At 40.8% G+C, this 23,245-nt stretch overlaps 2 protein-coding genes across 5 annotated transcripts in view; one reads left to right on the plus strand and one right to left on the minus strand.

Moving 5' to 3' along the window:
* lrba (LPS-responsive vesicle trafficking, beach and anchor containing) overlaps window positions 1–23,245 on the plus strand; it is a 179,846-nt gene that overhangs the window by 100,520 nt on the left and 56,081 nt on the right. For all 4 annotated transcript variants that reach the window (XM_023406305.2, XM_023406306.2, XM_087174014.1 and 1 more), the window contains exons 37-39: window positions 2,117–2,241; window positions 6,964–7,107; window positions 9,034–9,170. In XM_023406305.2, coding sequence (XP_023262073.1) covers window positions 2,117–2,241; window positions 6,964–7,107; window positions 9,034–9,170 — 406 coding nt within the window. The remainder of the gene's footprint in view (window positions 1–2,116; window positions 2,242–6,963; window positions 7,108–9,033; window positions 9,171–23,245) is intronic.
* mab21l2 (mab-21-like 2) lies at window positions 10,420–12,294 on the minus strand. Its single transcript, XM_023406307.2, has one exon. It carries the CDS (start codon window positions 11,875–11,877, stop codon window positions 10,798–10,800), a length of 1,080 nt encoding a protein of 359 aa, XP_023262075.1. The 5' UTR covers window positions 11,878–12,294; the 3' UTR covers window positions 10,420–10,797.

Raw genomic sequence — 23,245 nt, forward strand, 5'->3', positions numbered from 1 at the left:
CCCCACCCCATGAGATGAGAGACGAGTGCGTCCTGATTTGGAGCTGTGCGCTGTGCACAACCTTGATAATTATTTTCATAGATGAATACCATTGCAGGCAGGATGATGAAGTGGCTATTTGCGTTCAGAGGCTATCACATGCAAACACTGAGCAGGGTCTTTGTTACTGGTGCGAAATCTGGTCCTGCACAGACCTGCGTCCCCTGTGTCTTTCCAACTTGCATTCTGCGCACACACACACATACACACACTCACACATACACATACACTCTCTCGCGCTCCCTTGATTTCTTGTTCTGAATATGCAAAATCTATATTCATCATTTCTATTGTTTTCATTTCACTGAGTTTTATATTATGAAACATTATTATAGTATTTGTATTCAGTGGTTGTCCTGTATGCACCAAAGTAAATGCATTCAGCAAACTGCTTTACATCCAGACCTGAGATATGAGCAGCAGCAGCAGCAGCAGCCGCCGCCACTCTCCTCTCGTCATCTAGTCTTTTGAGACCTTTTTTTTTTTTTTGTCCAAATACATCATATAATCAATGGTTTTCATTAGCCAGGACATACAAGGTTTTAAAGGACCCGCTTGGAAATTGTATTTGTTTGCTTGTGTAAAGCTCCTTTCCCTTTTAGAGGCCCCTGTGTGATCATTGGTGTTGGACTGAAGATTTGTGAGGAGCCCCTAGCCAGAGCAGCGTTCAAGAGTAGGACACATAAAGTATGCTGGGGTTCGCCCGTCATAGCTTATGCCACTGAAACCATAAACTGTGTCTTCCTACACCTTCACAGGATACACTGCAGCCACTTAGACACAACCTGGTCATGATTTTTACTTGTTTCTTTAAAAAAATTTTAAAACTGTTTTTTTTGGTTCTTTTTTACACATTAGTTTTGGCACAAATCTTGCTTTCAATGCTTAATCTACTCAACTGTTATCCTGTGGAAAAAGAAAACAGTGTGTGACTAGATGTTTTTAGGTAATGCATTAATGCAAATGTAGTAAATCTATGCTTAATGGAGGCATGTAGCCTGCTGATCAACTGATTTTCATATTTGTCACAGCAATTAAAGACATGATTATCATATAACCCGACCACAGTACAACCTCACTTCAGGCCTAGACTGGAATTTTTCCTCATGAGAACATTTAGTTCAAGTTAAACAACAATTTGACTTGAGTCCAACTGTCAGGATTTAGTCTCACTGAGGATCCAAGTGTACATTGTTTCTCCTTCCCCACCTGAGTTGTTAATCGTTAACACATGAGCTGTTTTTACATTCTGACAAATGAACAGCTTTGTTGTACGGTAGAGTTTAAATTAAAAAGAAAAAATTGCTAATGTAATGCAAAAGTGATTTTCTTATGTTTTGTTCTGCCTCTGAGGCATGGGTAATGAATATTTTAGATTATATTGTAATTAAATCACTTTCAAAAAATCAAAGTGATTTTTCATTATGGACAGGTACATGATACACAGGCACAATGCTGTATGGCAGTGACTCCTCATTAAAACTTAACACTTTCTTTTCCTTTAGAGCAGAATGATTTACCGACCAGGCCTGGTAAAGGGAGATGTAAATTGGTAAGAAAAATGGAGGCTATAGACATTGATTAATATTGGTAATGCTATCCACCCCCTCCTCTGTGTTTGTAATGGCCTTCTCCTTATCCTGCTAGCCATGAGTCCTGACAAGAGGTATCCTGCTGGGCTTGAAATGAGCCTAGAATGGAAGCACGTGCCACAGAAGTGTGTGGAAAATGATCATGCTGTCAGTTGCTCATTCCTCTGTGATGGTACTCAGTGCTCAGTTCACCTTCCCAAAGAGAGAGAGAGAGAGAGGGAGGAAAAAGTAGGCAAATAGAGGGAATATCTCGGCCTCTGAGAAAGAGATACTGTCAGTGTCAAGGACAGGGATACAGTGATTCTGGGTCAAATAAGTTTGTGTATAAGTGAATGCTTTTAAAGAGTGATTTTTGAGGGTTAAAAAAAACACCAAACACAATGCCGGCTTTATGTATGCTTGCTCGGACCGAGTGCTAATGCTGGGCTGCTATACCATGCTGGCTGGTAATTGCTAACACATGTGCTACTTCTGTCTCGTTGCAGCCGGCCGAGGGAGTTCTGGCGCCTGGACTACTGGGAGGACGATTTAAGGCGGCGACGTCGCTTCATCAGGAACCCCTTTGGATCCGCTCACTCAGAGGCTACGCTCAAAGCCGCGGCCGAACACGGTCAGTCCCATCCGCCACGTCCCCCCTCATCCCTGCCTGTTGTTTGCACTCCCTGTTTTACTCGCTTGGTGGTAGCACCAGGTACAAGGCAATAAAAATTAGTCCTCCCGTTGCAATAAAAGATTTATTGTACCACAAGACACAGTAAAATAGCACCCTCATTTGAATTTCACACAGGTAATTTCATACCCTGCCTCCCATTATGCAAAGCTGGACTAATAACCAGAGTGTTAGCATGCTTCACTTAGAAATTCAGTCTTGAAGTGAGTGGCTGTGAATAACATGACATATGAAAATGTGTCATTCTTTTTCTTCACTGCATCCCAGTGGCTGATATCAGTGGTAAGTAACATCCACACTCTCCCTCCTCTGTTAGTCCTCATTGAGATTTTTACACTCCTGTGAGGGTTCATTTTTAGAATTTATTAGAAACCATTCCTTGGTGGCATAATTGGCTTTATTGGAGGTAAACAGTAAAATATATAAATACATTTTATTGTTGTAGTCAAAATGAAATGTATTTCGAGTGGTATAATTATGGTTAATTTATTGATTTAATGTCTAATATTGTTAGACAGTAAAAGTTGTATTGGTCCTTCAGGTTAAATATTACGCTCGTGAAATGCAAATTGTAGTCCACCAAACATTTTATTTGAAGAAAGTGCCAACATTGTTCTCTGAACCTCTTACAGATTAAATGTGGTTTGGAAAAACTTCATCAATACTCTGCTATTACACTGAGTAAAAGGTTGTCGTTAAAAGTAATAGCATTGATTACTTTTTCCTGTGGAATTGGAATAGATCCCATCAGTTCTCCCTTTTCTCCGTTGTTTCTGTGAACGTCTCCATAAAGACAGGTGCAGATTTTCAATAAACCTTGTCTGAGAACAACTTGAAATTCCCAGCAGTCGCTTAAAGCCACAATATCTAAACGACACATGCCCCTGCATTAACACCAGGAGTCGCATTTCTCTCCTAGAGCGCATGTAATCCACCATTTCTGCAAAAATCCAGCACACACCAGGGTTTGCAATCATCGTCATGCTGGGACCACATTTACCAGTTCAACCAATTACTCTCTCCAGTAAATGGCCATTTCTGCACCAAAAAAGTCCTCAATGTGTCACCTGCAAAAGTCCTGTTAAATGTGACATCATTACCAAAGACAAATGGCAGGTGTGACAGGAGTCAATAAGAATGTGATCTAAAAGCAATAAGTGTTGAGGATCTCAGGATCCTGGGAGACTTCTGGGTCTGCAGTAATGGCTGCAGAGTGCAGGCAGCTGGAGACTGAGGCCACAGTCCAGCTGGTCCGCTTTTCTTCGGCAGCAAACCTCTGAGTTTTACTTTGTGTCTTTATTCCTCCTTGTTTTCCCTTCAGCTACATCATGACAGAGAACAGACATAACACATATTTCTCTGTCTTTTAGAAAATGTGTTGAAGGCGTTCTGTGAGTTGGTTATTCAGGTATTTGGTCTGGTATTCAATTTTATTCAAAACTGTTTCAGCTTACGTGCAGCATATATTCATCACTGGGGGGGAAAAAGACAAATTCCTGCAAACAACATTTGGTTTCAAAGTCAAGTCTGTGTAAAAATAGCCAGCAGCCAGTTGTGGCAAGGGTATGCTACCTCCAGAGAGTAGGCTGCCTGGCTGAAATATGGGAATATATCATTAAAATAACTCTTTGACATTGAAGCCTGACGGCATCCATTTTCTGATGTAACCTTTCGTCTTGTTTTAGTCGACCCGACATTTGTTAAGGAAGTGCAGCTCAAGATGAGAATGCAGGGCTGAGTTTTCAAACAGAGCACAAAGGTCATATCTGGCTGTAATTATATTCATCAGATGCAGAGGGGAAAATGCAGTCTCACTCCCTAAGAAAATATTTAGTATAAGATCAAGCTTGAATTTACCCTAATTTTCTAGCTACTTGTGGCAGCACTTTTCAAATCTCACGCATGATCATAAAATTAGATGCAATGGAAAATATTTTGCAATTTTTTTTTAACTTGATGAGCTTTAATAACGTTTTATTTTTCCTTCTTGAGAAGAGGGAAATATACGTCTTTTGCTCGATGCATGGACAAAAATGTGAATTTCTGGATTAAGGATATGGACAACTGTTATCATTCATACTGTGCCAAGATGATTTCCACAGGAGTGTGTGACTGCCAGTAGGCTTGAGTAGGCTGTTATGTATTTATGGCTGGAAAGAACCATCTTTTCTGGGGATTGATTCGGTCTGGTCCGAGGCGCGTGTACCAGAGGTGGCAGAGTAAATACCTGAAGACTAATGTCTCTGTTCTGGTAATCAATACTCGCCTCATGACTACACTCCTGGCTACGCTCCCGTTAAAAACAAATTTGTTAATTTTGACAATTTAATTGCTGCGACCATGCATGCCTTGAGTTGTATAAGCAGGTAGTTGAACCTCTCAGTCGGGAAATGGGGTCTTGGAAAAAGTGTAACCTGTTGGGATTTATGCACATTTCTGCTCCCTGCGTGATGAGTGATGGGGATGAAGTGCCATGCTCGATTTTTTTGTTAATGTGGCATGACTGCTCTTTGAGTTGATTATTCAACATTGTAATGTTTTTAAATTATACATTAATTTTAATGACACCCAGAATTTTTTAAAAAGAAAATGATAGTTGTGAGTGTAAATCTAATTTTTTTTATTTATTTATTTATTTATTTTCACTTGTTATATATTCTTAGGTAATTGCTTTTAGTATTATTTTTAATAGTTTTACATAAGGTTGGTCAATTCAGTATTCCACGATTCCTCAGCCACACACACACACACACACACACACACACACACACACACACACACACACACATACATGCACATGTGCCGGCACACACATACAACACCACCAAAACCTCAGGGTTGTCAAATTAAAAGAAGAAAAAAAAAAAACAGTATCTACATTAGGAGCAGGAGGAGTGGGAAGTTAGCGCATAGCCTGTCACTTATATGCATGTTTCTTTTATGTACACCTGGTGATAAGTGACATAACTCTGGTCGAAGTAGCTTTTCTTGCTGTTCTAACAGACTCAGCCAAACAATATGCTGACTAGTCATTATTTTAGTCGCAGTTATTTCAGTGTATGTTGTACTGAGGAGCTATTAATAACTTGCGTTTGAGGGTAATCAGCCCAGTCACGAAGTTTAGTTGCATCAGACAGTGTATTGGCGAGGCTCGATACTGTATGTTAGTACAATCTGCACGCCGAGGCAAGAATTTCTGAGCATGTTTGCAGTTTAAATGCAAAGAAGTTGAACTACATCTCTGTTTTTTAAGATCATCTGACAAGTCCCCTGTCCACTTGCTTGGTGTGAATGCAATGGCATGTGGTACGTATTAGGGGAGCTGGTAGTAATTTCAGTGCTGCTAACTAAAGAATCCTCCAGGGAGGCTTAATTACAGGAAGACCATTCTAAATATCAGTGAGCTGCATATTTTCCATGACAAGAGATTTTTTAGCTCAGCTCTCCTAGCAGTTTCAAAGTATATACCCACATGACGCGACTGCACATTTTTAGGAAGTGCAATTGATCTCCCCTCAGGTGATAAAGCGTGAAAAAAAAATCCACGAGTTATGTGTTCAGCGACTCAGTGGATTAGGATGCTGGATTAGAAAGCATACATGCACAGAATGAGTGAAAGCTCTCACTATAATGCCAGTTCTGTTTATAGAGAGGGAAGACTTTGCCAGCCAGTCTTTGTATTGTGGACTTGTGTCTGTGGATCCTTACCATGCACCGCTGGGGAATGCAGAGCTCTGTAAATGTTTGCAGATTACCATTTTTCTTAAATAATCCAATCAGAACCTCAAGTCATGTTCAGTTGAAATCAAAATGGGCAGTGTGCGACTCCCATTTTGTTCAAATGTGTCTGGGTAATCTTTGTGTGAAATGGTGTTTGTTTTGATGTACATTAAAGGGCAAAATGAATTTAGGTTGAGGATTCTTGAGGATTATTGTCAGTCTTTTGTCTGTCTCGTTTTGTTTGCCGTGTTCAGTTTGCCTGTAACTCCGCAAGGCTGAAAATACACTGCATGTCAGTAATGCTGTTGACTGGTGAAGCACACACATTTAATATCCTCTTTGCAAATAGTTGCATTACAATTTTAAGGTAAACATTGAAATGCAACTATTTGCAAAGTGTAAACCTGCTATATTTGACTAAACTTTTCTTTATTACGCCTACCTACCTTTAGTTTACACCTACCTTTGGAAGATGATGAAAAATAATAAACTAGTTTACTAAGTAGTCTCTAATGTGTGTATAGATATTGTTAAATTAATGCAACTCTGAATATTATTTTTTTCAATTTATATTCTATGAGTCTGTTTCAAGTTGTTATGGTAATCACCAGTTGGAGGAGACAGTATTTTCTGTTATCATTAAAACACTAAGAGTTGTAGTTTAAACCAGAGCAGTGCAAAAAAAAAAAAAAAAACTGCTCTTCTGGTCAAGTCTGGGATGTAGAGTGATACAGTATTTAATTTGTCATGTTGTGTTGTTTTTTAAGAGAAAAAATGTCTGAGTTAGCTGCTTGGTTTCAGTTAAAGACAAAGTCAAACAAGTTTTCTGTGTTAACTTAAAATAAAAGGCATAAAACTAATTAAACCCCATGTATATAATCTTGCAGTTGAAATGTATCAAATGTTGCCTTTAATTAAAAAAAAGCCCCTTTTCCTCTTCAGCGTCCGAGGAGGATATTCTGAAAGGCAAGCAGTCCATCAGGAGTCAGGCTCTGGGAAATCAAAACTCAGAGAGTGAGTCATTACTGGACGGAGACGATGACACCCTGTCCAGCTTGGACGAGAAGGACCTGGAGAACTTAACAGGTAAAGAAGCAGCTCATCCTCTTCACATCTCATATCTGCCTCTCAGTCACTGTCACCCCTCCACTTCTGCACTATGTTGTTTTTGTCCTGCAGCTCAGACAGAATAAAGGAATAAGGTTATTGTCATTTTCATATAGCTCAAGATTCCGCATGCATTTCTGTAGTTATGCTGTGCTTAGTGAGTATTACACTCTCTTGTTTACTTGGTTCAGTGTCTTCCCCATTTTCCCAAGTTGCTGTTTTGCTGTGAAATCATGTTGGGTTTTTTTATTTTATTTATTTATTTATTTATTTTTAAACTCACTATGAAGAAGGAATTCAGGCCTTGCAATGAATGTGAATCACTCTCTTAGTACACAGCATTATATGTCTGGACAACACTTTCAGTATGGCTCCACTATCCTGGGAGAGTGCTGGTGAAAACACAGTATCTTCAGTTTTCTGTCTCAGCCACTGGAGGTCTGCTTCACAAACATACACACAGGCCTGAGTAGCAACTCTGTAAACATTTTTTTATCCAGCAGTAGCAGAGTTTATCCCAGGATACTGCTCTGCCTGCCCTGAAATGGGACATTATCTGATTCAAGAAAAGCAGCATTGCCTGAATAAAATCTTGAGACTCTCCTCCGTGCATGAGCCTACATTAGCCTGATCAAACGTCTACAACACAGCCTTAAATTCAGTTCTATCCAACTCGCAATGTTGTGAGCCCTTTGATGCTATTTATGTGTCTATTTTTTAAATAATGTTAATTAAATATCATATAGTCCGCTAATCGGATTGCAGTATAATCCGCATTTTTGATCTGCAGTGACAGCGCTCAGCAGACTAAACTGCATTAGTGAGGCTCACAGAGCTGTTAAAATAACGCACCCGGATGACAATAGGATTAAAGGTTGAATCCATGTCTAATACAGTGACGTGTATACCGCGAGAACTGAGCGGAGGGTGTCGGGAGAGGTTCAGCTTCTCCTCTTAAGCAGCTGTCTGCTTCAGGTGTAATTGAATGTCTGTGAGTGAATGGAACAAAAAAAAAAAATTGTTATTTCAACCCACGGATAACATGTCAGTGGGCTACTCGCGGGGTTCACGAGAGGCAGAGGAATGGACGTATATATGTATCTGTTTATTCCATCCGTTCGCAGCAGTGTGAGGGTGCTCGGGGAAATCAAACCGGGCTCCGAGCCTCCTTTCTCCTCAGCGCACATCTGCAAATACAATGGCTCGTATGCGCAGAGCCGGGCAGAGCTTCCACCCACAGCTCCCCTGAGCCGGGCTCTCATTGTCATACTGGCATAAATTAAGATTGATGAAAGATTAAACAGAGCTTCACCCTGCAGCCCGCAATCAATTGATTCTGACACACTGTCGATTTTTGACAAGGATGTCTTCAAGTTTTACGATGTTTATTTTGTGTTATAATTGTGCTATTTTTTTTTAATTTTATTTCAGGAGCTATAAGGATATGTCACACAATGAGCAGCCCTGCGTTTAGTAGTTTGTCTTGAGCACATCGAATAATTGCGGATTACTAATTAAAACTACACACCGTACAGTGTTTGAAGTAGCCTTTAATAATACTGCAAGAAGAATCTAAAAATAACTGTAAATAGACATAATTATAGGAAGAAACAGTCTCAACTTTAAAAATAGACACATCGTCCTCCTGTTTCGCGTGTTTATCTTTGCCGCTGATCAGCTTCCCTCTTTAATTGACCGCGTCCACAAGTGAAGGCCCCACCGTGTGTTTTTAAGAGTATCGTTGCAGGCTAACAGCCATCCACTCCGTGCCATCCCTTGTTGAGTTTTATAAGTTAACCTTTACTGTTTGATGAGCTTGTGTTTTTTTTTAAAGTTAGCATATTTTCCCACCTGGAGAAGAGGACACTCTGCTTGTTCTCTCACCGGCTTCTGTGTGTCCTCCAGGCCCAGTAAACTTGAGCACCAGTGTTCAGCTGGTGGCTCCGGCCGTTGTGGTGAAAGGCACCCTGTCCATCACCGCCTCCGAGCTCTACTTCGAGGTGGATGAGGACGAGCCGTGCTTCAAGGCCATCGATCCAAAGGTAAGAGACTGGAGCTCCATTGATCAAGTCTCAAATTGTCACTTACAGAATGCCATGCTCGAATTTCCCACAGTGCTGGGAAGTGCAACAAGCCGGCCGACTTTACTCTTAAATGGAACAAACAAACACGTTTAGTATCTCAGGAGGCCTGTCTATAAAAGGATTATTTCAAACGAGCATAAATACTGCTAGTGTGTTTTCGGGTTTGTCTTGATAATGTCTCTGATAATGTTGTAGCCAAGAAGAGATGCAGTGTCTTGTCAGCCTGTTGTTGAGGTTACAGTGTGACTACATTTGAATTCAGATGGAGGAAATGCCATTAGACATGAGGTCAAAAAAAAAAAAAAAAATCTCACAATATTTTTGACTGAATGTAAATCTGTTCTTTCTTTTTTTTTTTCTAAATTAATAATTTGTAAAGTAAATATAACACCACGAAAAAAGTTGCATATTGTTTAGTGGTAGTTAATAAGAAATTACAAGTTTTTCTAATAATTAAATTATCAGACTATCTTAATGACAAAAATCATAACAACAACTGGATCAGGCCTTCCTTGCAAGGATCATCATTTTTTAAGTCTGCAGCATTTTTTTAAACTGTAAGCAGATCTCAAAAATTAAAATTACAGGGATGTAGTGCTCTGATTAAAACATAATACACACTTATACTTCATGTTAACTACAGAGGACTGCTGACCTACTCTTGGTTGTGTTTGTTCAATATTATCGTGTGTGAAGTCATGTATTTAAATGTTAATATTTCAGTAATGTCAGAATTTATTTCACTGTGATTTTCTAATATCAGAATTCATTAAATTAAACTTGACTGTAGAGGTGTCACATAAGCTTCAGTGCATTATCTAAATGTAACTGCATTAATCAGATGGAGGCTTCAGTTCAGCTGCAGGCCCTGTGCTGCTGTTAAAACACAGAGCAGAGATGCTCCCAGGCCTATATATTAACATGAGTCCGTTGATTTACATTCATTCGAAAATCCTTTTGAGCCTGTGACGCGCTGTAAAAATAACATATGGCCTGAAGTCGGCTGTGCACATTCCTTCTTTAAATTTTTGGAAAAACGCTTTTTTTTTCTTTCCTTTTTCTTTTTCCAGTGTTGATCACAGGTTTTAGTTTCTCTTGAGAAAAAGGACTAATTTAATGATTCTCTTCATCAGACAATGGCAAAATAAAATGCAACAGGTTTGCCTGTCATCTCAGCTGTCAAAACACGTCAAGACACGAGGCCAAGTTGTAATTTAATTTGCAACATTTTATTAACATTTCTTTTTGAGTCACATAATGAAAAAATTTAACTTGGCACGCTACATTTTATTCTTTCACTTAACGATTTTGTGCATATATTTAAATAAAAGTTTCTTCACTTTGTGAAAACATTTAAAGAAGACAACTAAAAGTTATTACATTTATCTGAAAATGTACCTTCACTTTCTCTCTGGCAGTGGCCCAATTGCTCCATTTAAAAAAAGGTTTTTTGTGGTTTGCTTGCTGCATTATTTTGTTACTGATTTTTTTTTCACATTGCTTGGAGAATCAGTTGCTGAATCATCTTTGTCCTTCTCTGAAGTTTTATCCCAAAATGTCTGTCGGCTCTGTGTCGACAATCACTTTATAATTTGTCCAAACTTTTAGCATTAGTGAGGATTTCCCTCGCTAGTCTCCATGTCTGCTTAGCAGCAGCCTCCAGGGCTGAGTGAGGCTTTCCCTGAAACAAGTCCAAGTTTGGCAAGAAGTAGTGGGGGCATCTGCGGCACTGCAGACAGGATATGAGCTGCAGCAGGATGCCATTCAGTCGGTCTCCGAGGCAAGACTCGTCCCAGTCGGTCTCTCTCGGGTGTTTCTCACACTCGTACAGCAACAGGGTCTTCATGTGGTAGTTGTTGAGCGGCTGTCCCGGTAGCTCCAGGTGACGGTCCCTCAGAGTCTTCAGGATGGACAGACACTTCTTCCTGCAGCCGGCCATTAGCAGCCTGTTCTCGGCCTCGCTGAACTGCAGGACCCACGCGTCGCTCTCTGCGGAGCTCTGCTTCCCCGTTAACGAGTAGCACTCTTTGGAGAGGAGGTTAAAACCCTCAGCTTTGACTTCTGCTACCCGGTTAGGACCGGGCCAGGGGATGTGGGGCATGGGCCACTGAGCAGCACTTCTAGGCCAAATCCCAGTGCACTTGAACGCGGGGGTGATCTGTACCACATACCTCTCCCTGATCCGTAGTTTGACCTCGCTGGTGTCCGCTACCATCTTTACCACGTCGCGGTAGCTGCATTTATCCACGGCCTGTGCCACCAGAGTCTGAAACCTGGAGCGGATCTTTCTGGCTGACAGGTACCCCGAGGCGGTGATGAACTCAACCCACAGCGACATGCTCCTTTTACGGCCATCACTCAGCTTCAGCACCGCGCAGCCGGGCAGGGAGCCGTCGTCCACAAAGTTGAACACCCCCATCTGGTTGAGGTAAAGCACCACCTCAAACTCATTGGGGGAGATGACCTCCATGCCCTCATAGCGTGCGTCTATCTCACTGAGGGAGCTGATAAACCGGGGCTCCTGCACTTCCACTTCTTTCAGGACATCCGACACCACTTTACAAACCTCCCTTATAGTCTTCGCAATGGCCGCTTTGCGAGCTTGGCATCTCTCGTTGTAATATTTGTTGAGCTGGTAAACCAGCTTTGCCTGCGTCGCAATCATGTTTGGGCAGAGGTCCGGGCTGTACACCGGAGAGTCGCAGTAAGTTGACGGATCCAATGCTTACCGGTAAAGCCAGAGGCAGATGCTTCCCCGTGCAGGAAAAATGTGTAATCAAAGTTTTTTTTTTTTTTTTTTTTTTTTTGCTTTTGCAGCGGATGGACGTCAGTGTGAGGAGGAGGAAACGGATAGGGATGCAACGCAATAGCCTGCTAAATATCAGTCCAACTGAGCACTTCCAGCACGGCTAGGTAGATTCATATTCAGGTTCAGGGTTACCATCCGTGTCCTGGGCTGCAGACGCTAAAGGCTAAAACACCGTCTGTGGACACTCATCTCTTCTTGCTGTTATGCTCTGCTCTGTGGCCCCGCTCACTTTCGTCCACACTCAGCTGTGAGCTGGACTTGTGTAGTTTATGAATGGTTCCTCAAGGAAGAGTGAAGGGGGTCGGGCTTCTCTTCCTGCAATCATGTGCAGAGCTGTCAGTGCGGGCAGCCAATCAGAGCAGCCAGCGGCAGGCGCTTCTGCAGGAGATCTCCAGTCCGCCTCAGCAGCATCTGGACGCACGGAGCTGTCCGCTGCTCCCAGGTCGACACAGGAAAACACAAACCTTTAGGTTTATACGGGCAAATGCGAGTGTACACTCTCCAAGCCGGCAGTAAAACAGGTTTTTCAAGACAAGTGCTGCTCTTTGCGCGCAGTTCCGCCCGGTGCGTTTTGAGGATTAGGATTTTAGACACAGTGTGAGTGACAGTCTTTAACTTTAGACCTGTTTGTATTCTGCAGATAAGTCTCTTCCTTTTTGTTTCTCTCCGTTTTTTAAATGAATGTGTATCATTGTGTTTTACTCCTCTCTGAAAGACTCAGTAATTATAGTCAATTATAGTCCATTTGACAGCACGTTTTATTTACTCTTATCAGCATGTCCTGCTTTTCATGAGAGCTCTTCTAAACTTCTGCCTGTTTTACGGATTGAAGTGTGATTTTTGCCTTTTCGATTTGGACATCTAACACTTGGTATGACCAGTTGGTCACATTTATTTTGAAATTATATTAAATTAAAAGTGAAAAAATAAAGTTATAACCAATTTATGTCATTCTTTTTACTCACTGTTTTCCTTTAATATCAGTTCAAATTCCACGTTGTTCCCTTTTGTTAGTGAGTGCGCTTTATCACATTGAAGTGAAATTGTATTTTTATAAACAGTACATATTTTAAGCCGTTAAGCATTGTTATACGGGCTGCATTTAAAACATTAAATGCCTCGAGTGCACCTGCAGCTTAGACTCAGAAAAGCTTGACTTAAGAGTGGCCCGACCTACAGTTTTACTTTTTACCCACCTGATACGCTTTTAAACTAATCAATTTATTGAAAATCTATTGATCATTTTCAGTGTTATTCACCAGGCCAATATTTTGTATTGAATCAAACGTTTGCCCTCGGCTTCTCTCACACACGCGCGTCGATTTGCCGGTGGCTTTATCGCCGTGAACCTTGTCCATACTGAATAATTTAAGCAGAGGTCTCAGTGAGGTTGTATAATTGAAGTCCCCTCGTCACCCAGACTTCTTGTTGGAGGACTAAAGAAGCCGTTACAAGGTGCAGGGATGTGAGACATGTTAAGACATGGAAGCATGGGGGAAAAACAAAGTGCTGCACATATTTAGTCATAGATTGTGCCTCTGCAGTCCTGTCACGCGTGTGTCCGCTGTTCCAGGTAATGAGGTCACGGCCATTAGGCTCTTAAATTGACTTAATTGCACTGTTTTTTTTGTTTGTTTGTTTTTTTTTATTGTGACTTTCAAGTCTCACTTCTTTAAAGGCTTTTGTAATTCAGTTCAAAACAGCTCTTGTCACTACCCCGCTATTACAGCGATTCAATTATGGAGCCAGCTGTTAAATGCAGTCCAATCATCCCCGTAATTCCAGGAAGTAAATTATAGTAATAATCCGACATCATAATCCGTCTATTCTGTTGTATCTTGAAGGTCTTGTCTTAATGTAAATGTTGATCAGAGACAATGAGGCCTACTGTACTTGCATGCATAGACGCATAGTGGAAAATGTCGGCATATATTTTCTCTGCAGTCTGCCTCAAGCTGCATATTTTCTTTGTTGAGTAGAAAATAGAACAAGCAGGCTTTGTGCAAATAGAATATAAAAACAAAAACAAAACATGACCACATATTAAACTTGATGACGTTTGTCAGAAAAAATAATTTTCTCTATGACAGAATATTGACTCTAATGATTTCCAGAAACCCCTTCACTGATATGAAGTAGCCAACTATGCAGTGGATTCTGAAATAAGCTACAAACATATCAGAAAAGGCAAAGATTAATGAGCTCCCCTTCATAGTTGCCTCATCCTGGACTTCATCATGTAGCTTTTTCCACATGTGGTGATGAGGCTTTAGGGAGTGTAAAGTAACTCGATTAAATAATTTAGTTAGACATGAAAAAGGCTGTGTTCCTGCTTGCTATTTGAGCTCATGTCGATGCAATAAACATATAAATTTGTATTGAAAAACCAAAATGCACGCTAACACACACTGATTTGGCTTTACTTGGTATCACACAGCATATTTGTTTTATGTGGGCTAAAGGCAGTGAGTTGCCCACAAAAAAAATGAAATCCTATGATTCATGGTTGAATATTGTGCACAGTTTTCATTAATTAAAGCTTAGCAGGACTTGTCTTCTTACCAAGAACAGTTACATTAGCTTTGGCCACAGTGGAGAGGTTTAGTGTCAAATTAACTCGTCCCCACGAAGAAAAAAACATTCAAGGGGAAACATTACTGAGCTGCATCTGCTGGTGTGTCATGACATTTGAATTTGATGCACATGCTGCTAAATGAACACAATATTCTTCCTAGAACTACAAGAGGACTTGCAGAAACTATGGCAGGAGAAGCAACAGTTGACCTTGATTTACTGTGAAATTTAAAAGAAATGTTAAACTGAGATTTGGCCTTCCTTCCAAGCATCATATTCAAGTAAAGTGATAGTTATCCTAATGTGGCTTTGGAATTTAGTGAAAGATAGAAACAGAGAGAAGTAAATGAGAAAAAATATCTGGCTGATGATTTCAGGATGACTGTTTATTATCAAGCTCACAGCTCCAGAGAGATTAATCCACACTACTTGGAGAGCAAGTGTCCAAATATTATGAAGGACATTCGAACTGCAGCAGTCAGGCTTTTATAAAGACATTATGAATCCATTCTGGCCCACTTATCAAACCACTTGTTTCTGAGCAACTTTGTTCATTTTTTACCACCGTGAAAAATGGAAAACAGTGGATTGAAGTTTTATTAAATCCTTTTATTTTGGCAGTTGGTATGGAAAGATCGGCCATATCTCAAAATATGAACATTTACAGTGTGTGCAGTGTGTACATATATAGCTAACTACCCATCACTGTCTTATGGCAGAAAACCAAATGGTCAACCCACACTACTGGAGCGACTGGGAACAACTTTGGGGGCCTAGCTTTTAGAATTTTTAGCTCAGTCACCTAAACTTTTATTTCCATTTTTGTTTTTTTTCCCATGTCGAAAGTATAATGTATGACTTTTGGACCCCACTGTACATGTAGTATAAATCTAATGGCAATGGCCAACTGATTGTCACTCACTCATTCATCCGTTCATGCTACTTCTGTGTGCCCTTTATGTCCTGAGAACATCCAGAATTGTCTGTGCTTCCTAAAGAGTTTCACCCTGGTTTATATTGGCTGGAAAAAAGATCAGGAGCCTGTCAGAGAGCTCTTTGATCTGAGCCTGTGTGACGACTTCACAGTGATCCCCTCACGAGCAGAAAACAGTGTCCATGCCTGTGCAAATCTCTGCCAGCTGATGAGTAATCTCACTGCTTCTCATCTTTTTCTCTTCTTCTCTCCTTGCTCTGTCTTTCTTTCCCATGTCTCAGCTTTGTTCTTCTTCCTTTTCGTTCCTACCAGATTACGCTGGCTACCCCCAGGTGGCTCGGTACTGTGTATACTGTACTATTTTTTTAACATAATTTACACTAAGCAGAACAATCTCTAAGACATAATTTGCCTTTAAAGCATATTTGGTATAGTATACATACGCTACATATACACGGTGCATAACAAAGTAAAAATGCTCTGCAGTAATTTACAACAGTGGCACACATTCACATGGTGCATGCAATACATCTCTAAAAGTTATGGCTACATTTTATGACATGGCGTGACATTAGGTATTTGAAGACAACGATAGGAAAAAAAATGGTTTGTTTTGAAACAAAATGTGCAAAAGTTTCTTCCTTGTGTCTGTTGCAGTTATTGTGCTGGGGGGGGGGGGGGGGGGGGGTTCTGTGGAAACACGATAGCCGCAGGAATAGTGGCTCGCTGCCTCTGAACACACACCGACATGCACATGTGTAGGGAGACCAACATCAGCACACATGTGAGCTGAGAGAGTACATTTTTGATGCTCTTGTTCACACATTTTCTTTCTGTCTCACAAACCCGGATGGACCCAGCTGCTCCCTCCATAGAGGGCTCAAAGAAAATCATCGCAGGCAACTAATTGCCTGGCAGGCCCCTGCATCTGCTCGGCAGATAGCAGAACTGACGAAGTCATGGAGCAGATGTGTGTTTGCCTGTGTGTGTGTGTGTGTGTGTGTGTGTGTGTGTGTGTGTGTGTGTGTGTGTGTGTTTGCCTGCGTGTGTGTGTGTGTTTAGGAGAACCCTCTCTGTGTTTAGGCACAAGCCATCAATATTGCATGTGGAGTTATTGTTGCAGAGCCTCTCCTGGAGACTACTAATATTGCACGAATGAGGAAGTGAAATTCGCTCTCCTCTCAGCTGATTGGTTAAAGGAAATATCTGCAAAACCTGATTGGATGATATTTGTAACCCTCCCTCAGATCACTATTACATTCTGAGCATATTATGGATTATTCCTGTGTTCTGATAGAAAACGTTCAACAAATTCTAGTTGTGGTTTGAGTATGTGGTACTTTTAAAGTGTGAATATTACAAATGCTGGCATGCACATTAAAGTAATTAGATTTTTAATTGTAGTTTTGATGGACACAATTCACTAAAGCTACTTGCACCAGCAGTGGTACAGTGGTGTGTCCTCTGCAGCAACAGATGGAAAAACAGAAATTAAGCATTAGATCTTTAGAAAACACTTGAACATGTGAATTTGTAAAATTTAAAAATACAATTGGTATTTTAATTCTGCAGATGGATGTTGGCGAGCAACTTGTTTACTGTAACTTCCTGTCATTACAAAATAGTTAAGTACATGTAATTGCTTGTGTACTATCTCTAAAACTTTAACACTGTCAACATTAATATGTGTGTACTTTATACTCTTAGAATGTAGTATGCTACTGGGACTATATGCATATAGGATGCATTTATAAACTAATTGATGAAGGAGAAATGACTAAGATTATCACCCACTGAGCCTCACAATATCACAGAAAAAAGTCATATTTATGATTTTATTGGACTAGCAAATCACATACAAATGACTAGATAATCATGCCATGTATCTATTGGTATATTTCAGTAACATAGAGTTTAAATTATAAAATAAGTGCACACAGTTCAAAAGTAAATATAACCCAATATTAGAAATCAGAGCCCCTCACTTTAAATAGCATGTTATATTTGCCTCATGACGTCCTCAGTTTGTTTGTATGGAAACGTTTCCTCTAACATATAAATGTCTTTTAGTTCACAAAAACTACAATTACCCAATTCAAGTTCAACTGTGCTGTTGTTCCTGAATCCTGTGGATAGGCACAGTGTGTTTCCAAAAAGTTTCAGTCAAAGGCCAAGCAGAAAAGTGTTTTGGAAAGAATACCAGTAAATTTTTCCTAAAGGTCAGTGTCCAACCTTGGACTATGCAATGATAAAACCCCCATTGAGAAGACATTGGTAACTCTAATTAGTGGGGTGGTGACGGCTACCCGGGGTTAGCAGGAGTGGATGAATGGATGGTCACTCAGTCAGAGAAAACTACCCTGGTGTTATGTAGCGACCAGTCTCATATCGTTAAGCTCTCCCTAAAGTGTCAAACTGCTGGGACTGCTCCCCTCCCCCGTCCTCCTGCTCGCTCCGCCAAACTCTCATGGTCGCCAGGGACGACCTTCGGCTGCGGCTGCCAATCACAAAGAGCCATGGCAGCAAGAGGTCTCCGAGAGAGGAGCCTATTGATTTTCCAGTTAGAGCCTAAGTAGTGTGTGCTATAGGACTAACGGACAGCCCAAGCAGGTATGTCATTATCAATGAGCCCAAGGAAACAGATTCCCTCACTCTCACTCATTCATATTGGCCTCCTTCCCTCCCTAGTTCCCTTCGTCCATCTCTCCTTCATGCTGTTCCACCATCCATTCCCTCCGCTCTCCTCGTCCGCTCTGACAGAGTGCGTTCTGAGATGGTCAATAAATTGCTCGGCCACAGTACGACAACAGCTACTGGAGTGATGGGTTGGGATGACCTTCTTTCTCTTTTTTCCTTCACTATTTCACTGTCTGATCCTCCCTGCTTTTTCAGGTACAGTAATTATAGCACCTAGAGGACATGAAATGTTTCTGAGAAAGACTTGTTGGCATCACAGCCATTATCTTCCCCTCTTGGATTTTCCCGCATCCTTGAATCTTCAACATCCAGGGTCAGTTTAATCTCAAGCATCATTCCCTTTTGGCCCACTTTGGCTCATCCAGTCATCAGTAAACCCAATTACTATCATACTGTTCTTCTAGCTTTGCCTCGCTGCTTATGTCAAGTCAGTGTGCAGACTTTGGGAGCTGCTTAGAATAAAGACTTGCAAACAGTTAGGGAATAATTTAAGCCAATTGGAGGAGATGAGGCCAAATAAAGGAGCTTGAAGTGTGTTTCTGTTTCCCAAGAGACCAGTAAAGTCTTGTTACCTTCTTACCTTACCTTCTATCTCTCTGTCTCTCACACAAGATACACATGCACCTCTGTTTTCCTCACTTTCGACTCTTTCACTTTTGAAAGGTTATATCAGCGATGGTGAACTCGTGCTGTAGGGATGAAGTCAGTGGCCAGATGTGGGGTGATAGTGTGATGGAAGTAGACTTGTTAATGGTAAGCTGCAAAGCTTCGAAGAACCTGAGATACTAACTCCTACTTTTGCTTTTGGGCCTTATCTCTTCTACTCACATTTGTCAGACTATCAGAGCAAGGGCCTTATATGGGCAGAAAGTGTGTGTGCAAAGTTGGTCTTTCAGTCAGTTTGGTCGGTGCCACCATGAGGTTGAAAATTTACGGTTTTGAGTGACATGTCTCAACAACTACTCACTGGCTTGTCATTAAATTTAGTGCAAACACTCATGCCCCTCTCAGGATGAATTTGAGAACTTTGGCGATTCCTATACTATCTAGCACCATCATCAGGTCAAATTTTTACTTTGTCCAATAATTTGGTTTATGAGAAAATATCTCAAACTAATGAGATTCAGCCCCAAGTGTACTTTGCGTTTAGGTATGATTAGCAAATGGTAGCATGCTGACATGATAAACTAAGATGGTTAATGTAGTAGAAATTATACCTGCTGAACATCAGCATGTTAGCATTGTCATTATGACAATTTCTTACCGTGAAACATTACACAGCACACAACACTTCTTAAGTACACTACGCTTTGTTATTTTGAGCCTGCTCATGACTGCGTTTGGTTTAAAGCTCCATTGTGCTTATGTATAGTCTCACACAGCTGATAGCATGGCTGTGGCTAATATTTAAACATCGGTCTGTCTGATATTTATACCCTGCAGTTTATTATTTAATTTGCTGCTCTAATTGGGCAGTTTCAGCTCATTTAGAAGATTTTAGTTTTTTTACTCGTGCAGAGATGTAAACCATTGAGACTTGTGCAAAGCAGGCTGATGAATGTCGGATGTGTGTGGTAACCAGGTAGGACAGGTTGAGGAAAGACGATTGCCACATTGGTAATCACATAAAAAACCATTAGAGACAGTGTCATCACACCACCTAATGATGACTAATGTCTCCCTTCCAATTGCTCTTCCCTCACGCACACATGCACACTTCCACACAAGCAACTAACCCATCAAAAATAAACATGCTCAGCCTCTCTCTAGCCCCCTGTTTGTGACCTGACTTTGGACCTTAACAAAACCACAGACCACTGTGGCCGAGACCTGGCTCACACTTAACCAAGCACCTCCAGACAAAGAGCTGCCACCCCCTCTTTGCACCTGAGCCTAGCCCCTCCATCATGCTCCATCTCTGGGTTTGACTGGGCCAGTCAGGGGGCAGTTGCCTCCCCTCCCTCCCTTTGATTGATCCCCCCTCTCCATCATTTATTCACTTCGTCTGCCTCTGACACACGTGTCAAAGCCAACACACCAGCCTGATGGATAGGCCTGTTTATGGATGCCAGTCTGCCTGGTAGGCTACTGATATTACAATCAGCACCTGTGTACCTGCTGTTCACACAAGCCTCTGTTATTCAGCTGAGGTCAGAGAGACACTCGGCTCTGATTGAAAGATCGATGTCCAGCGCAGCGTATTGGAAATTGGAATTGTAAATGTGGTCTTGTTCTGTCAGATAGGTCTGTGCTACATTTCAGATGATAAAACTTGATTCATAAATATCTTCTTTTTTTTTTTAACCTCCTTTGTTATTTCTATAAATGCAAAGGAAAAAATGTTTTGCCTGGGACATAATATTAATTATAGCTGTTAATTCTTAAAAGAGATCAAGAGTAGTTCTAGCCTGCTGTATTTATTTTTGTAAGGTAAGCTGAAAGCGTTGATGTGTACTCTGTGTAAAGACATCTCATGTGCTGGAGAGCAGAATGTTACATTGCTGAATTCTGGTGCCTCCATTGCCATTATGGTTAATGACCCATCCAGTCTGGATGAAATGGCACATCCATAGGGACATTCTGCAGATTACTTACTCATCCAAGACTCGTTTCTAGCAGACATCAGCACAACAGAGGTTTACTCCCGCTCTGCAGCAGGAAGGATAAAGGTGTAGAATAAGGATGTAGTATGAAAAATAGAAGTATTCTAAAACACAGATTGTCATTTAGAATTATATTAGAAGACAAATAGGTTTTGTGCGGCGTTGATGACTTCTCCAAGCCACTGGTTATTCATCCTGTTAACTCATTTCAGAAAAAAGAAAAAACATGATGCACGTTCTTTTCTTGCACCATAGATTTTAATTTCCATTCATTTAATGGCTCAAGTAAAATTTGTTTCACTCCAGCAATCACAGTCATATTCAATCTGTATAGTAATGAAATGTTGAAGCCAAGTTAAACTCAATAGTAAAATGTCTGAATAATTATTTGATTCTCTCCAAAGCTGCGCTAATTAAAGTTTTTAACAAGGGGTCGCTTGATTAACCTGCAGATAATTATCAAGCAAGAGCCTTTTAGCATCTTTCAGCTCAGTGTTTTGGTGCAGTCTTATCACAGTCATTAGCAACATTTCCTGCACGCAGCAGTTTTCAAAAAGCAGAAACGCTTCCACTGTAGGCTACCTGCCCAGCACTAAAGTGCTGACAGAGTTGGAGATTAGCTGGTAAACATAATGTAACATTTAACAGCTTAAGAGCCAGACATTTCCCTTTGGGATTTTAGAAGACAAAAAATGAGCTATAGTGAATATTAGACTTGGATTTGTCAGGTAGCCAAAGCCTGACTCCAAATGGATGATAATGTTGCTCTGTCTTTGCTGGATGTGCAAATAACCTTTGCCAACACATTTGTTTTAACATTTGAATGAGCTTAATATGGCAGAAGTTGCTTTTACAGCTTGCTCCGCCTAAGAATTCAATTAATAACTACCATAAGTCAAAACCGTTATATTTATATACCTCAAAATCAGTTTTCCACACACTCAAGTAACAAAAGTTTTACATAAAGAAAAACAATTACAAGTGGAATAGTGAAAGCTTGTATAGTCCATTAAAATCCACAAGTGAAATGAGAGATTTCAGTTTCATAGTTTTCTGCAGCTCATTCTACTTGTAAGGAGTATAGCACCTGAAACTCCTTTGCTCACGTTGAACATGTGGTACGGCTGATGTTAAAATGTCCAGTGACCTGACACTGTAAGTACTGTACCTCTGTGAGGCCGCAGAGGTGATGAGGCAGTTTTTGCAGTAAAGCCTTATTGATAAATAACATACAATGCAATTCCCTTCTGTCAGTTAAAGGAGAAGTGAATTTCGACCGTCATTTGTATTTTAATTACATCATAATTCATCTGCCTCCAAATACAGAAGATGCTTAATTCAATTCTCTCTATTGTAACTCTGAAAATGCTTGTCACTGATAAACCTGTAGCTCCAATTGAGTCACCTTCAAATTCTCTAGGCTCCACAACCTTTCCTTTATACAGGTCCTATTCTTTCCCTCTTCTTTCACTTCGGACAACCAACCTCAAATTCCCCAAGAGGGGTGTACTTTTCACCCCACACCCACTTAAGCTGGTGACAATAGCCGGATTAGAAAAGAATTTACTTCAGCGAAGCCTCGCACCAAGCCCAAAAAAGCCTATCCATCACTAAATAGCAAAATGGGAGAATGAAGGCGAGCGGGGAGAATGCGATAGGAGCCGGTCAGCAATCTTAACCTGTCTGATGTTTGCCATGGCAGCTTACAGGGAGCGGAGGGCCAATAGCATTGAGTCTTTAACAGCTCCCGTGCCTCAGCGGTAGCTCTGGGCTGTCTCTTTGATTTTCTGAATATCTGTGAAAAGCATATACATTCTCTTTCACCTTATTCCTGATGCGCAAGTGTTTACTGATGAGCTTGACAAATCAAGGAACACATTTAAGCTCTTTCAATCCAATCTCAACAGGTGCCGAGCGATACCGTTATGGTCTTATATCGGACGGCTGCTGTCTTAGGCGTGGATTTTATATGCAACATATCCAAATACAAAGCTGACCTTGGTTTCTATGGTTATATTTGTTGCTATGGTATTGTTCTTCAATTAATTAGCTCACTCTGTGACGCTATACAGTGAAAAAAGTCGAGTAAGACTCAAACTTGAAGGTAGAACTTTAATGATAAAAGTTTGAAACGTGCATCGTGATAATGCAAGGACAGCAGACAGGATCTTCTCAATTTGTGGATGTCTGCTGCATTTCACACCGCTCTTCCCTTCACTTATGTAGCCTTATCCCTCCTTTGTTCCTCATCACCTTTGAGCCACCAACTCTGGCCTTTGTGGCTCCATCCTAAGCTGTGATGGGGTAAAAAAAAAGGAAGCGCTAATCTTGAATATTTCAAAAAAACAATTGGAGCCATTGAATATCCTTTGGAATCCCCGAATGCTATCTCTGATTAATTTGCCAAAATATTTCA

This window comes from Seriola lalandi, unplaced genomic scaffold (assembly GCF_002814215.2).
Source record: "Seriola lalandi dorsalis isolate HSWRI2012SDOR001 ecotype SW California unplaced genomic scaffold, Sedor1 jcf7180002054301, whole genome shotgun sequence".
NCBI lineage: Eukaryota > Metazoa > Chordata > Actinopteri > Carangiformes > Carangidae > Seriola > Seriola lalandi.

Excerpts from the sequence above, each read along its gene's own strand:
- mab21l2 (XM_023406307.2), bottom strand. The coding sequence starts at position 11,877 with ATGATTGCGACGCAGGCAAAGCTGGTTTACCAGCTCAACAAATATTAC.